The sequence below is a fragment of the Lissotriton helveticus genome, chromosome 10 (assembly GCF_964261635.1).
Source record: "Lissotriton helveticus chromosome 10, aLisHel1.1, whole genome shotgun sequence".
NCBI classification, from domain to species: Eukaryota; Metazoa; Chordata; class Amphibia; order Caudata; family Salamandridae; genus Lissotriton; species Lissotriton helveticus.
In genome coordinates this window covers 8,350,563-8,365,896 of record NC_136071.1, presented here as the reverse complement: position 1 = coordinate 8,365,896, position 15,334 = coordinate 8,350,563, and the positions used below count along the sequence as shown (strand labels likewise).

General features: G+C 50.4%; 1 protein-coding gene across 2 annotated transcripts in view; it reads right to left on the bottom strand.

Moving 5' to 3' along the window:
* Window positions 1-15,334, bottom strand: part of LOC144785740 (HAUS augmin-like complex subunit 7) — an 82,717-nt gene that overhangs the window by 53,532 nt on the left and 13,851 nt on the right. For both annotated transcript variants that reach the window (XM_078664534.1, XM_078664535.1), the window contains exons 2-3: window positions 14,617-14,732; window positions 9,658-9,725 (exon numbers count right to left, since the gene is read on the bottom strand). In XM_078664534.1, the coding sequence (XP_078520660.1) occupies window positions 9,658-9,725; window positions 14,617-14,732 (184 nt within the window). The remainder of the gene's footprint in view (window positions 1-9,657; window positions 9,726-14,616; window positions 14,733-15,334) is intronic.

Sequence of the window (15,334 nt, the reverse complement as noted above, 5' to 3'; positions counted from 1 at the left end):
TTAAGATTACTTTGAGCAGATCAGGTAGAGTTCAAATGATCATCAGAATCTTGCTGGTATTTGGGACCTGGCCAATAAACTCCCAGCTATGACCGGTGAGATCCACCAATCTCTTTGCAGACAAGGATAATCCCATCAATATACACACTGCTTAATGTAAGAGGACTGCAGCTTCCTCCACTGCCCCAGGACACCGCAATTAATGTTATCCATCAGGAGTGAGGCGAGCTTGGCTCCGTTACCCAGAAGTCATTGCTTGCGGTCAAGAGTGATCCCTTGTCTGCCTCATGATTTGACACGTCACCACCACTGTCTCAAAACATGACTGATGCTCTCAAAAACAGGGAATTCTGCTAAGCATGACATGGGGACTCCATGACTATCAAGCATTGGCAAAGCCAATACGTTTTGCCTACGCAAGATCTATTGGCCTTGTCAATGTTTTTTTTTTAATGCTGCACAGCGGTGCGAGCTTAAAAAAAAAACTAAACAAAGCAATATGACCACATCATAGCATGTTTTTTCTTATTTAAGCGATGCACACACAAACAAGTAAAAATGTTTTTTTTTTCCCTATACTTAATATGTAGTTTATATCCATGAACAAATGCTCATAGCGGTTACCAGCGTGTCATTGTGTAGCTAGACGGAATCATGAGCTGAGGACTTTGGAGCTGGGGAATCAGGTCTGAGTCTCAGCGCCGGCGCAACATCCTGTGATCCTGGGCAAATCATTTAACCTCCCAGAGCCTGTAACAATGAATACGTCCTTCTGTAATGTAACTGGCGCTCATGCAAAGCACTCCAGGTCCTTCTATTGGGCTTTGTGCTATGAAAAACTAGTAATGATGGAGATAGGGGGGGAGGGGGAGGAGGGAGGCAACTAGTGACGGGTGGGGAAGGGGCATGCAGGGTCATAAGCGATGTGGTGGGATGGACAGGCCCGCGGCGAATGTGGAAGGGGCATGTGTCGAAGAGGCACATACGCGTTTCGGAAGCAAGTCCTTCGCCGGTGTTTACGTAAACACTGACGAAGGACTTGCGTCCAAAACGCGTCTGTTTCACACTGCTAACGGCGAAACAAAGAAACCTTGCCTTTCACTCACGGAGTGCTGTATTTTGTTCTACGATTGGGGACGGAGTTTGAGCCTTGATTTGAACGAGAGTACCAGCGCATAGAAGCACCCGCCTGTGAGTGACCCGAGACCCTTTGGTACACTTGGAGCGATATATATATATTATATTGTCACAAGAGCAAGGCCGGTGAAAGTATACAGGCCGCAGGAAGCAGTACTTGGTCCAAGCTCCACAACAAGGGTGAAGATATGAAGTCACGCAGGAAGCTATAGGCAGGAGGCGCCGACCAACAGGAAGAAAGGAAACAAGAGTGACGTGGCAGCCAACCAATGCAAGTAAAGATAAGTAATGGGCGGGCTCTAAGCCCCTTTAAGTTTTGTTTTTTCCAGCTACAAGAGATTATGCAAGCATGGCACAAGCGCCGTGTAGGCGAAACCTAAAAATGACCAGGTTCACTCTGGAGACTAAGAAACTTTATACATCACTGATACCCACAACAGCAAAGTGTTTGCAGAGAGCAGCTAATGCTCAACAGCAATATTTGGTCAAACATGATAACATTTTAGATACTTCTTTGCCAGGCGTTCACCTCACAAGTTCTGGTTTCTACTCTGGACTACCCGATGGTGGAAGTAGATGGTTATCAAGCCACGGATACCATTAGCACTGAAAGCTGCGTTGACGCAGACAGCCATTATTTACTGCAACGGTTCCTCCGCCAGAGGGGTGTTCAAGCTCTGCTCTTCAGAGGTCAACTTTAAGTTCTATTGGTCAAAGCGCTACTATTCACTTCAGCAGTCATCCCTGCCACATATTATGTCCCTTGGGGCGGTAAAGAGGGGCAGAAAGTAGCAGGTGAAACCTAGGTATGCAGTCTTCACCCCACAGGACGTTACCACGCAGTCAAGCACAGCACAGGGAAGTAACATGTAAGCAACATGCAAGCCCTTTTATTAATACTTTACAATACTTTTGTTAATAATAATACTTTACAACGTGGTACTTTAGCATGCAGGTTAGAATCATTTTATTTGTCATAGTTATTATTTCATTTAAAAACAAAAAAGAGTTATGAGATGGGTAAGGGTTGAGGGTGGTAAGGGAGGGTAGTGGTACAGGGAGGTAAGGGGTTTTTAGGGTTCAGTGGTGGGTCTAGTTAAAGGGAGAAAATAGTTTTTAGGGGTTATGGGTATAAACAGTTAAGAGATGTTTAGAGTTCTGAGGTAGGAAGAGGTAAAGGGAGGTAAGTGATTTTTTGCATTCAATGAGGGAAGAAATAAAGTTAAGTTAGGGGTTTGAAAAGATTTGAGGTTTGAGGGGTTACCCTCAAAAAAAGGCAAACAAAAACAAACAAGGGGGCGGGGGCTCGGAAAAAGAAAGCATCAATATATATATGTATATTCCCCCAATAAAATGAAATTTATATCGGACAAAAACAGTGCATTGCATTGTTAAATTATTTGTGGTAAAGCCCTGTGTGGTATTAAAAAGCGTTGTAAATGCCAAAGCATTGTAATGCCTGCAGGGTAAAGGCCTGCGTGGTAAAGGCATGCGTGGAAAAGGCCTGCGTGGAAAAGGCCTGCGCGGGAAAGGCATGCGCGGGAAAGGCATGAGTGGGAAAGGCATGCGCGGGAAAGGCATGAGTGGGAAAGGCCTGCGTGGGAAAGGCATGAGTGGGAAAGGCCTGCGTGGGAAAGGCATGAGTGGGAAAGGCATGAGTGGGAAAGGCATGAGTGGGAAAGGCCTGCGTGGGAAAGGCCTGCGTGGGAAAGGCATGCGTGGGAAAGGCATGAGTGGGAAAGGCCTGCGTGGGAAAGGCATGAGTGGGAAAGGCATGCGTGGGAAAGGCATGCGTGGGAAAGGCATGCGTGGGAGAGGCCTGCGTGGGAAAGGCCTGCGTGGGAAAGGCCTGCGTGGGAAAGGAATGAGTGGGAAAGGCCTGCGTGGGAAAGGCCTGCGTGGGAAAGGCATGAGTGGGAAAGGCCTGCGTGGGAAAGGCATGAGTGGGAAAGGCCTGCGCGGGAAAGGCCTGCGTGGGAAAGGCCTGCGTGGGAAAGGCCTGCGTGGGAAAGGCCTGCGTGGGAAAGGCCTGCGTGGGAAAGGCCTGCGTGGGAAAGGCATGCGTGGGAAAGGCATGCGTGGGAAAGGCATGCGTGGGAAAGGCATGCGTGGGAAAGGCCTGAGTGGGAAAGGCATGCGTGGGAAAGGCATGAGTGGGAAAGGCATGAGTGGGAAAGGCCTGCGCGGGAAAGGCATGAGTGGGAAAGGCCTGCGCGGGAAAGGCATGAGTGGGAAAGGCCTGCGCGGGAAAGGCATGCGTGGTAAAGGCATGCGTGGGAAAGGCATGCGTGGGAAAGGCCTGCGTGGGAAAGGCATGCGTGGGAAAGGCATGCGTGGGAAAGGCCTGCGTGGGAAAGGCATGCGTTGTAAAGGCATGCATGGTAAAGGCCTGCGTGGGAAAGGCATGCGTGGGAAAGGCATGCGTAGTAACGGCATTGGTGGGAAAGGCATGCGTGGGAAAGGCCTGCGTGGGAAAGGCCTGCGCGGGAAAGGCCTGCGCGGGAAAGGCATGCGCGGGAAAGGCATGCGTGGGAAAGGCATGCGCGGGAAAGGCATGCGCGGGAAAGGCATGCGCGGGAAAGGCATGCGCGGGAAAGGCATGCGCGGGAAAGGCATGCGTGGGAAAGGCATGCGCGGGAAAGGCATGCGCGGGAAAGGCCTGCGTGGGAAAGGCCTGCGTGGGAAAGGCCTGCGCGGGAAAGGCCTGCGTGGGAAAGGCATGCGTGGGAAAGGCATGCGTGGGAAAGGCATGCGTGGGAAAGGCATGCGTGGGAAAGGCATGAGTGGGAAAGGCCTGCGTGGGAAAGGCATGCGTGGGAAAGGCATGCGTGGGAAAGGCATGCATGGGAAAGGCATGCATGGGAAAGGCATGCATGGGAAAGGCATGCGTGGGAAAGGCATAGGTGGGAAAGGCATGAGTGGGAAAGGCCTGCGTGGGAAAGGCATGCGTGGGAAAGGCATGAGTGGGAAAGGCATGAGTGGGAAAGGCCTGCGTGGGAAAGGCATGAGTGGGAAAGGCATGAGTGGGAAAGGCATGAGTGGGAAAGGCCTGCGCGGGAAAGGCCTGCGTGGGAAAGGCATGAGTGGGAAAGGCATGAGTGGGAAAGGCATGAGTGGGAAAGGCATGAGTGGGAAAGGCATGCGTGGGAAAGGCATGCGTGGGAAAGGCCTGCGTGGGAAAGGCATGCGTGGGAAAGGCATGCGTGGGAAAGGCCTGCGTGGGAAAGGCATGCGTGGGAAAGGCATGCGTGGGAAAGGCATGCGTGGGAAAGGCATGAGTGGGAAAGGCCTGCGCGGGAAAGGCATGAGTGGGAAAGGCCTGCGCGGGAAAGGCATGAGTGGGAAAGGCCTGCGCGGGAAAGGCATGAGTGGGAAAGGCATGAGTGGGAAAGGCCTGCGTGGGAAAGGCCTGCGTGGGAAAGGCCTGCGTGGGAAAGGCCTGCGTGGGAAAGGCATGAGTGGGAAAGGCCTGCGTGGGAAAGGCATGCGTGGGAAAGGCATGAGTGGGAAAGGCATGCGTGGGAAAGGCATGCGTGGGAAAGGCATGCGTGGGAAAGGCATGCGTGGGAAAGGCCTGCGTGGGAAAGGCATGCGTGGGAAAGGCATGCGTGGGAAAGGCATGCGTGGGAAAGGCATGCGTGGGATAGGCCTGCGTGGGAAAGGCATGAGTGGGAAAGGCCTGCGTGGGAAAGGCATGCGTGGTAAAGGCATGCGTGGGAAAGGCATGAGTGGGAAAGGCATGAGTGGGAAAGGCATGCGTGGGAAAGGCCTGCGTGGGAAAGGCCTGCGTGGGAAAGGCCTGCGTGGAAAAGGCATGAGTGGGAAAGGCCTGCGTGGGAAAGGCCTGCGTGGGAAAGGCCTGCGTGGGAAAGGCCTGCGTGGGAAAGGCATGCGTGGTAAAGGCATGCGTGGGAAAGGCCTGCGTGGGAAAGGCCTGCGTGGGAAAGGCCTGCGTGGGAAAGGCATGCGTGGGAAAGGCATGCGTGGGAAAGGCCTGCGTGGGAAAGGCATGCGTGGTAAAGGCATGCGTGGGATAGGCATGCGTGGGATAGGCCTGCGTGGGAAAGGCATGCGTGGGAAAGGCATGCGTGGGAAAGGCATGCGTGGGATAGGCCTGCATGGTAAAGGCATGCGTGGTAAAGGCATGCGTGGGAAAGGCATGCGTGGGAAAGGCCTGCGTGGGAAAGGCATGCGTGGGAAAGGCATGCGTGGGAAAGGCCTGCGTGGGAAAGGCATGCGTGGGAAAGGCATGCGTGGTAAAGGCATGCGTGGTAAAGGCATGAGTGGGAAAGGCATGAGTGGGAAAGGCATGCGTGGTAAAGGCATGCGTGGGATAGGCCTGCGTGGTAAAGGCATGCGTGGGAAAGGCATGCGTGGGAAAGGCATGCGTGGGAAAGGCATGCGTGGTAAAGGCATGCGTGGTAAAGGCATGCGTGGGAAAGGCATGCGTGGGAAAGGCCTGCGTGGGAAAGGCATGCGTGGTAAAGGCCTGCGTGGGAAAGGCATGCGTGGGAAAGGCATGCGTGGGAAAGGCATGCGTAGTAACGGCATTGGTGGGAAAGGCATGCGTGGGAAAGGCCTGCGTGGGAAAGGCCTGCGTGGGAAAGGCATGCGCGGGAAAGGCATGCGCGGGAAAGGCATGCGTGGGAAAGGCATGCGTGGGAAAGGCATGCGCGGGAAAGGCATGCGCGGGAAAGGCATGCGCGGGAAAGGCATGCGCGGGAAAGGCATGCGTGGGAAAGGCCTGCGTGGGAAAGGCCTGCGTGGGAAAGGCCTGCGTGGGAAAGGCATGCGCGGGAAAGGCATGCGCGGGAAAGGCATGCGTGGGAAAGGCATGCGTGGGAAAGGCATGCGTGGGAAAGGCATGCGTGGGAAAGGCATGGGCGGGAAAGGCCTGCGCGGGAAAGGCCTGCGTGGGAAAGGCCTGCGTGGGAAAGGCCTGCGTGGGAAAGGCCTGCGTGGGAAAGGCATGCGTGGGAAAGGCATGCGTGGGAAAGGCATGCGTGGGAAAGGCATGAGTGGGAAAGGCCTGCGTGGGAAAGGCATGCGTGGGAAAGGCATGAGTGGGAAAGGCATGAGTGGGAAAGGCATGAGTGGGAAAGGCATGAGTGGGAAAGGCATGAGTGGGAAAGGCATGAGTGGGAAAGGCATGAGTGGGAAAGGCATGAGTGGGAAAGGCCTGAGTGGGAAAGGCATGAGTGGGAAAGGCATGAGTGGGAAAGGCATGAGTGGGAAAGGCCTGCGTGGGAAAGGCATGAGTGGGAAAGGCATGAGTGGAAAAGGCCTGCGTGGTAAAGGCCTGCGTGGGAAAGGCATGAGTGGGAAAGGCATGCGTTGTAGAGGCATGCATGGTAGGAGCTGATGCTCAAAGCTTAGCACCGCTTGTTGAGGTCAGCTAAAGCCTACTCTACCAATCGTCACTTCGACATTTGTTGCGGCAGTCTTCACATACTGAGGCCTCATCATGGAACAGACATCATCTCTTTAGAAAGACAACATTCAGTCCTATATATAGTATTTGACTACAAATAACTTTCTTTTCTTGATAAGACTGCCCAGTGGCCTCCCCCTTGCCATGTACCCAAGTATACAACAATAACAAACTTTGGCGCAAATTCTCTCGAGCCAGTTCCTTTGTCCTTCCCAATCTTTGAGAAACAGAAACTACTCTTGGGTAGATTTTATTTCTTTATTTATTTAATTTCAAAAGCTTTATGTAGCGCGAACATGACTCTTGCGGTTATCAGAGCGCTTTACAAGTAAATGAGGCAATGACCTGCAGATCTTTAAGCATAGTAAAAGTACATACGGGATCAGGGCCGGACTGAGAACCAAAACCGGCCCTGGCAAAGAGCTCGGCCGGCCCCCTGGGGGTCCGACCGCGCTCTTTGCCAGGGCCGGTTTTAGGCAGATTTTGTTGCAGGGCCGCTTTTGCAGCAATGCTGCAAAAACGGCCCCCAGGGCCCAAAAACGGCCCCCACCCTTGCAGCGCACCGGGGGATTGCCCGGTGCCCGCAATGGCCAGTCCGGGCCTGTACGGGATAGGAGAGCAATAATCTCAAAAGGCAAAATTCTGATGATCTATACCAAGAATTTGTTCAATGTTCTGCCGGGTGTAATTTTTACTTAAACAAAACATTCCTGTTTTACCAAAGGCCTCTTGTCTTCTGTTATTTAACCCGTTGCGTGCTAATGACGAGCTGAGCTCGTCATGAGGCACGGTTGAGCTGCACTCATGACGAGCTGAGCTCATCACGGCCGTTGGAACGTTCGCACGCGGGGCTGAATACCCCGCTGTGCTGATCGTTCGAAAAACGGGTGCGGCCGTGACGAGCTCAGCTCGTCATGAGTGCAGCTCCGCTGTGCCTCATGACGAGCTGAGCTCGTCACCAGCACGCCAGCGCCGCGCGCGGCCCCCCGCACAGGAGGTGAAAAAACCCCGCAGGGAAGGGGTTAAGGGATTTCAAACTTAAGTAACATTTTGGTGAGCATTGTCATATGGTTGGTGCTGCACATTGTGGTGCTGTGTACGCTTTCAGAACCGCCACTCCCGTACAAGAATCTAATAATAGTAATTTAGACTCTGAGGATCTAGGAAGCTTTGGGCATGAAATAACCCAGAGCTGGTTTGTCAATGATGGAAGGCAAACGAAACAGAAGACAGTGAGGGGTTTGTGCTGCTGTTCTTATTCGTCCACTGCATTTCAGTTTCAGAAGGCGCTGCACCTCCATGATTAAGGAAGAAAGGACTCGCGTGATTTAGAAGCCTTGCCTATGGTGGTGCAACGCGATAAATCACACCAGCGACTCTTCTCTGCTCCAGTCCACAGGAGGACTTTGGAGAAGAGAATGTGTCACATTCTTGATCACCTCATAGTTCACTAGATAGAACATTTTCAGAATTTCAGTCTGAACTGTATTTACTATTTTAGGATTGCTCTTAATATTCCACACCTTTTAAAATCCTTTAATATTTGCTTTTGTAGTAATGACCTCTCACGAGCTATTTACTACATACATGTCTGTTCCAGCTAATGTATAAGCTTGAGGCTGATTATTAAAACCAGAGCATTCAGGGTCTGATCTCACAAGACTGATCACTCTGGAAGCTCGCTGGAGACTGAAGGGTCTCTGTAGACTCGATTAGATAAAGACGGGGCACGTCTAGTAGTAGACGGAGAAGAAGAAGGCAACATCAAGAGCCACAAGGAACAGGGACACCCCCCCTGCTCAGTCAGGATCTCCTGTAGCTCTGGTGAGAGTCGCAGGAGACAATCTAAACAACCATATCCACAAACAACAACACATGATGTGTGCATAGCTGAACCAATCAGTAAAGAGGAGGATGCCTTTCCTAACAAAGTTTCCTTGTTCATGGTGAGCACAAGCAGGGATAACTGTACGTCAAGAGAACTTCCCCCTTTGGAGGCAAGCGTACTCACCTGCAGATTTAAGTTGTGCCTGGGAACACAAGATGGTTGCTCAACCTATTGACTACCTAAAAGTTTCCAAAAGTAACTGAATAAGAGTATTTTGGCAACCGTTCATGGGTAACTTGTTCAAACTGTCATTATCAAGAATACAGAGGAGTACAGCCCGCTGTTCTGTTGTTCAAAACAAGATCTGGCCCTAACTCTGGGGTCTCGCTTGGCAGGTCAGGATGGACTATTCCCATGAGGAGCAGGGTCAGTGCTGATTTGCATAATGTGGGCCTCGATGGTTTGGGGTTCTACCATCCTAAGTGATTTCAAGTAGATTAGAGTATTGGCAAACAACCTTTCCACCACCTTTTGCTTGTTTGATGAAACACCCTAAGTGGTCAAGTGTACGCCCAGAGGTGGGTCCTTTTCTCCATGAGTCACAGTATCCAAGCCAAAAATCACAAACAAGACCACAACTAGTCTTGGGTTGCTTGTGTTACCTTATGGAGGGGGCCTTGCCTGGCAGCTCGTGATGCGCTGTTCCTCAAAGAAACAGAGCCTCTGTCTAGAGCGGCACAGCGGGTGAGACAAGTGATTTTGGTGGCTACGCAGGGCAGTCGGCAGAGGTTCACATATATGCAAGCATTCTTTCCAACACCTTTTGGCATTTGCCATTTGCTTGTGCATATCTCCCTGGGCTACCAGACAGGTGAGCTGCTTGTTCCATTCCCTGGCTTCCATAGTTTGCCTCTGCTCTTGGGGCAGGCTTCGTTCTAGACAGGAGCATGCGTTTTACCTGCTGCCCCCGCGTCTGGAATGTAGGGAGCCTGCACACCTGGGGCATCTGCTGGTAGTCCAGGGCTAGTGTAAGCAGCAGCATCTTCAAGAGACAGATCTACTTAACACAGCACAATACGACAAAACATCAATCACGAACACTTATAGTCTGAACAGGCTAAGAACCACTGATGCTAACCACTGTACTGCCATTCAAAGGTTATATTCGGAGCCAGGGAGCTGCGAGGACCAGTGCATGAATCCTCAAATGTAGCGCATTGAGGTCACCAAGGTCTCTTGAAGGGAGAGAGAGAAGGTATACCTTTAATTTTCACATCGGCCTGGGACTCCTTCAGACAAGAAAACTGATCCTGGAGTGGTGGGCAAATCCTGCAACAAAGGAAAGGCATCGTTACGAGAGAGGCGGTACATCAAACTGAAAAGAAGAAGGAGCTGAGTTCGGAGAGAAACACACAAGTAGAACGCAGAGCGACCTGTGTGAAAAGAGAAAGAGCAAACAAGACAGGCAGCAGGAGGGAGAAGAGCAGGAAATGGAGGGAGAAGTGACAATTACTAGACAGAGTGCCATGTTTCTCAGAGGAGAAAAAAATTAGCTTAAAACAATAGTAAGAAAAGAGGGGCCTCTATACAAGAACACTGTGGAGGGGGAAACACGTGTGCTGCAAGAAAGAGACGACTTGCACTGTACTACAAGAGAGGTCTCTCATTCTGGTACGAGAACACACTCACGCTGTACAACGAAACAGGGCTTACGCCAAGAAACAAATTCAATCCTGCACTGTGCTACAAGGATGGACTCACATTGTACAGTTAGAGAGGACTTGCACTAGAGAAGCAACAGCAGAACTGCACTGTTGTAAGAGATTGGACTTGCACGTTCTACTAGACTTGACCCCGATCGAGAGCAGAGCTGCACTGCGCTATGAGAGCAGAGCTGCACTGCACTTCGAGAGAGCTGTACTGCGCTTCGAGAGAGCTGCACTGCGCTTCGAGAGAGCTGCACTGCGCTTCGAGAGAGCTGCACTGCGCTTCGAGAGAGCTGCAATGCGCTATGAGAGAAAGAGAGCTGCAATGCGCTACGAGAGAAAGTGGCTCTACGAGAGAAAGCTGCACTGTGCTACTAGAGAAAGCCGCACTCCGCTACAAGAGCAGAGATGCACCCCGCTACGAGACCAGAGCTGCACCCCGCTACGAGAGCAGAGCCGCACCCCGCTACGAGACCAGAGCCGCACCCCGCTACGAGACCAGAGCCGCACCCCGCTACGAGACCAGAGCCGCACTGCACTACCATAGCAGAGCAGCACTGCACTACCATAGCAGAGCCGCACTGCACTACCATAGCAGAGCCGCACTGCACTACCATAGCAGAGCCGCACTGCACTACCATAGCAGAGCCGCACTGCACTACCATAGCAGAGCCGCACTGCACTACCATAGCAGAGCCGCACTGCACTACCATAGCAGAGCCGCACTGCACTACCATAGCAGAGCCGCACTGCACTACCATAGCAGAGCCGCACTGCACTACCATAGCAGAGCCGCACTGCACTACCATAGCAGAGCCACACTGCACTACCATAGCAGAGCCACACTGCACTACCATAGCAGAGCCACACTGCACTACTGTGACAACCGGATTCGGGTCCGAGGTAGCGATGGACAGAGCGTTGCTGCACGCCCTGAGTTGTTACCAGGAGCGGTGGGTAGTCCTCCCGATTGCATACAGGTGTTTACCAAATATCCCTGTAGTGCCTACCAAAAGTATTACACAGGTATAAGTTGGTTGTATCGTTCCAATTATATTGGCAATTTTTTGTGTTAGTTCTTACTCACTTATATTTTGCAGTAGTAGTAACAATCAGGTCCTGAGGAAGGCCAATTTATGATCAAGATTGGCTGAAACATGTAGACCCTCTTATTGCTTTCACCAGCGCGCTTTTATCAGACCGCTCGTACCCTGCTTTTAATATTTGACACCAAGGGATACCTAATAAACTTATTCTCTCCTGGTAGTCAATTTTAATCACTAACTTTACCAACTGCATTACGCACTTTCACCACACTGTTCCATGCTCCATCGATCTTAGGAGATCTAGCCACCGGATCATACTAAAACATCTGCAAGCTCCTCCTAAACACGTGCTAGGAGTCATAGCTCCTTGGCTACACCATGTTGCAGCCAAGAGGAGATCCCAAATGATGAAGCATGCCACCTCGGTGGGTGATGGGATTCCGTCCTCTTAGATAGGACTCCCCTATTTTCCTGGGAGACCTCAACCTCCATTGGAACGAGACCAATAACCCCTCTATCACCCTCCTATCCAACCTTCTCGAGATCAATAACCTCGAGCAACTTTGTAAATCTTTGACCCATTCCAAAGGAGCAATCCTAGATGCCATCATTACAAGCAAAGATCTAGCCCTCCTATCCAACATCGTTCCCATCGACCGGTCCGACCATCATCTCATTCTGTTCTCTATAGCGGTCTCTGCCATCCCTCCTCCCACAAAAATCATTAAACCCATGAAACTGTCCAGAAATCTTAATAATATCCCCCCTGATTTACTGGAATCCATGCCCAACTTCTCGCCATCCCTCCCTCACTGAACGCGAATGAGCTTACAGAACACTACAACAAAGCAGTCGTGGATACCCTGGACCTCCTGGCCCCGCTGAAGCTTAAAAACCAAAGAACCATTCCTTCCAAATCATGGTTCAATTCTGAGCTTAATAATGAAAGACGCTCACTTAGACGGACGGAAAGAACGTGGAGACAACACGCTACTCCTTTGCACCTAGCTCGCCTCAGACTTGCAAGGTCATCTTATAAAAAACACATCTTTAAACAAAAAGCATCCTTTTTCCGAGCACAACTGGACCGAGCCAAAAATAGACCCAGAGAACTGTTTAACATTGTTCGCAATCAAACCTCATCCACTCCTCCTATACTTCTGGCCTCGACCACTAGATGCGAAGAAATAGCCCTCTTTTTCTCTGAAAAAATTGCTAGAATAGAACAATCCTTCCTCCAGACTCCGACCCCTACCTCCATTTTGGACATCTCCCCTAACTCACCTGCATCCCTCCCACCCCCCCCCCCTGCTCCCTCCATGATCCTACATAACATTGATCTCCCGATCCCCTCCATTCCCTCCTCCCTCCACGATTCCAATCCCCCTAACACTCTCCTTAAAAATAACGCCGCCTGGCATAATTTCCAGCCACTTACTGAAAGAGATGTCTTTGACATCATTGCAAAACTTAAACCCTCCTCCCACACCAAAGACCCCCTTCCCCTCTAAACTTGTCCAAAATCTCAAACACATCATTACCCCTTCCTGGACCTCGATCATTAACACTTCCCTAGCCACCGGCTGTGTCCCTTCCTCCCTACAACTGGGCCAAATCACCCCCATTCTCAAAAACCCTACTGCTGACCCTAATGACCTCAACAACCTCCGTCCTATTTCCAATCTGCCCCTTCTCTCGAAAGCCCAGGAAAAATGTGTCCTTCAGCTTGACAGACACATTCAACTTTTTAACTTACTTGACCCCCTCCAATCTGGCTTCAGGAAAGGCTGCAGCACCGAAACCGCCATGCTTAACATTATAGATGACATTCACCACTCCCTCGACAATGGCGAATCTAGCCTATTGATCCTCCTCGATCTCTCCGCAGCGTTCGATACAGTTAACCATTCTGTTCTACTCAAAGTCCTTAGCGAACGATTCGGCCTTAATGGCATGACTCATAATTGGTTTGTCTCATACCTGCAACACCGTGCTCAACAAATTAAAATCCAAAACTGCTTATCGAACCCCTCCCCCATTTCTCTAAGAGTTCCGCAAGGATCCATACTCTCTCCCTCTCTCTTTAACCTCTTCATGGAACCCCTCACCCTCATTCTCAAACAAGCCGGGATCAACTACCATCTTTACTCTGACGATACACAACTCTACCATAAGATAAAAACCCATGCTGACATCCTCCACCTCAACAACACCCTCATCAAAATTCAAGCCTGGTTCCACTCGAACCACCTCAAACTTAACCCTAAAAAAACTGAAATTATTCTTTTCTCCCCAAAAAACAACCAGCTCCCCATTCAAAATTGGATCACAGACCTTAATGCCCTCAACTGCCCCTTGTCCCAAGCCACCTCAGTCAAATCCTTGGGCATCTCCCTTGACAACCGCCTATCTCTCAACGTACACATCAAAAACTCTGCCAAAGGAGCCCTCCTTACCCTTCGCAACCTTAAGAGAATTAAGCCCTTCATCCCAATTGATGATTTTAAACTAGCAGTTCAATCTCTTGTTCTATCGCGCATTGATTACCGCAATGCCATCCTCACCGGAATTCCCAAAACACACCTGGCACCTCTAAAATCAGTGCTCAACCTCGCGGCCAGGCTTATCACAGACTGCAAACGATTTGACCACATCTCTCCCGCCCTTAAATCCCTCAATGGCTCCCCATTGAAGGTAGATCCACTTATAAAACCGCCTGCATTACGCACAAAATCCTCCACCAAAACACACCGACATACCTCTCCAATAAACTGACCAAAGCAGGCTGCACGCGATCACTGAGAAGCTCCAACACCCTCCTACTTATCCCCCCCTTCAGAAAAAGAATACCACTCAGTCACGCTCCTTTTCAGGCAATGCCCCACTTATTTGGGATGCCCTCCACCAGACCTCCGTTGTAACCCATCCTACCCCAGCTTCAAAAAAGAACTCAAACTTCTTCTCCTTAATAAATACTGGGGCTTCTAACTACCTCCCGAGTGGCCTCGCCTTCCTCAGCATCCCCCCATTCAGCTGCTCCGCCTACGGCTAGTGAACCCCCTCCTGCCCCCCCTCTCCTTCCCTTCAATCTTATCTCCTTCCCTCCCTTCCTTGCCTCTCCTTTACCTCCCGTTTCTCACTACACCTTATGACCTTCAGTTTTTCTTGCACATTTTTTGTCCTTCTTGCTCCTAGGTATATTTTATCGAACCTTCCCACCAAACTGCGACCTCTATATTGTATATCTTATTGTGTTTAGCAATTGTTTTTTACTTTTCATCTAGTGTAACCTTTATCCTATGTGGACTGCTTATTTTTGAATCAACTTTCTGTACTTATACACACTGTACCTGTATTTAAACACCTTTCTGTTACAATTGTAAAGCGCTCTGATACCTCTGGGTCCAGTCAGCGCTATATAAAACCTCTAAAATAAAAATAAGTAAAAAATCTATCCTGGACTCTTACCGTGTGCAGATCCACTCCAGGATGTCGAGGCGGTGCACCGATGGGGTGCAGAACAGCTCCAGCATGGTCTCCGGCTCTGTTAGGAACAGGCCCTCCACTGGGGGACAATCCAACTCCTGCAACATAAAAAACAGCGTGTAAGTCAAGGAACCACACACTTAAAATTGCATTGCCTACACTATTTTAAACACCCAGAGGCTACAGCACACATAGGCATGCCTCAGCTCACTCTATCGATCGACTAAAAAAAAAATTTTTTAAAAAAAATGGTATGCAACATCGACGTCTGTAAACTCGTACCCAGGGACAATTAAAGCTTTAAGCAGCACTTTTAGATCAAAGTAACTTCCAAGAGAGGGAAGACTGACTTGTAAAGCTCTCCTCTGAGCTTAAGAAGATTGGAGCAGCTCCCAAAAGGTGTTTCAAGGAGGGGCCTAAGAGGGACAGCACGTGACTGCTCTTCACTCACAGGCAAATATAACCTGGTGGCAAATTTGGATATCATACTCGGGTTACAGTCTGGTAAGGCAGAGGAGTGTACTGGTAAAGTACTTGGAAGGTAAGGCAAGTTTGTTGAAAATGAGCTCTGCGCCACCTCAGCACTCTGGCAAGACACGTGGGCACACGCTATATATATTGCAGTTATATTGAGATAGCTCTTATCCCTCACGAAGCATCAAAGCACTTTTTTGCAAGTAGCACGCTACTCTGGAATCCA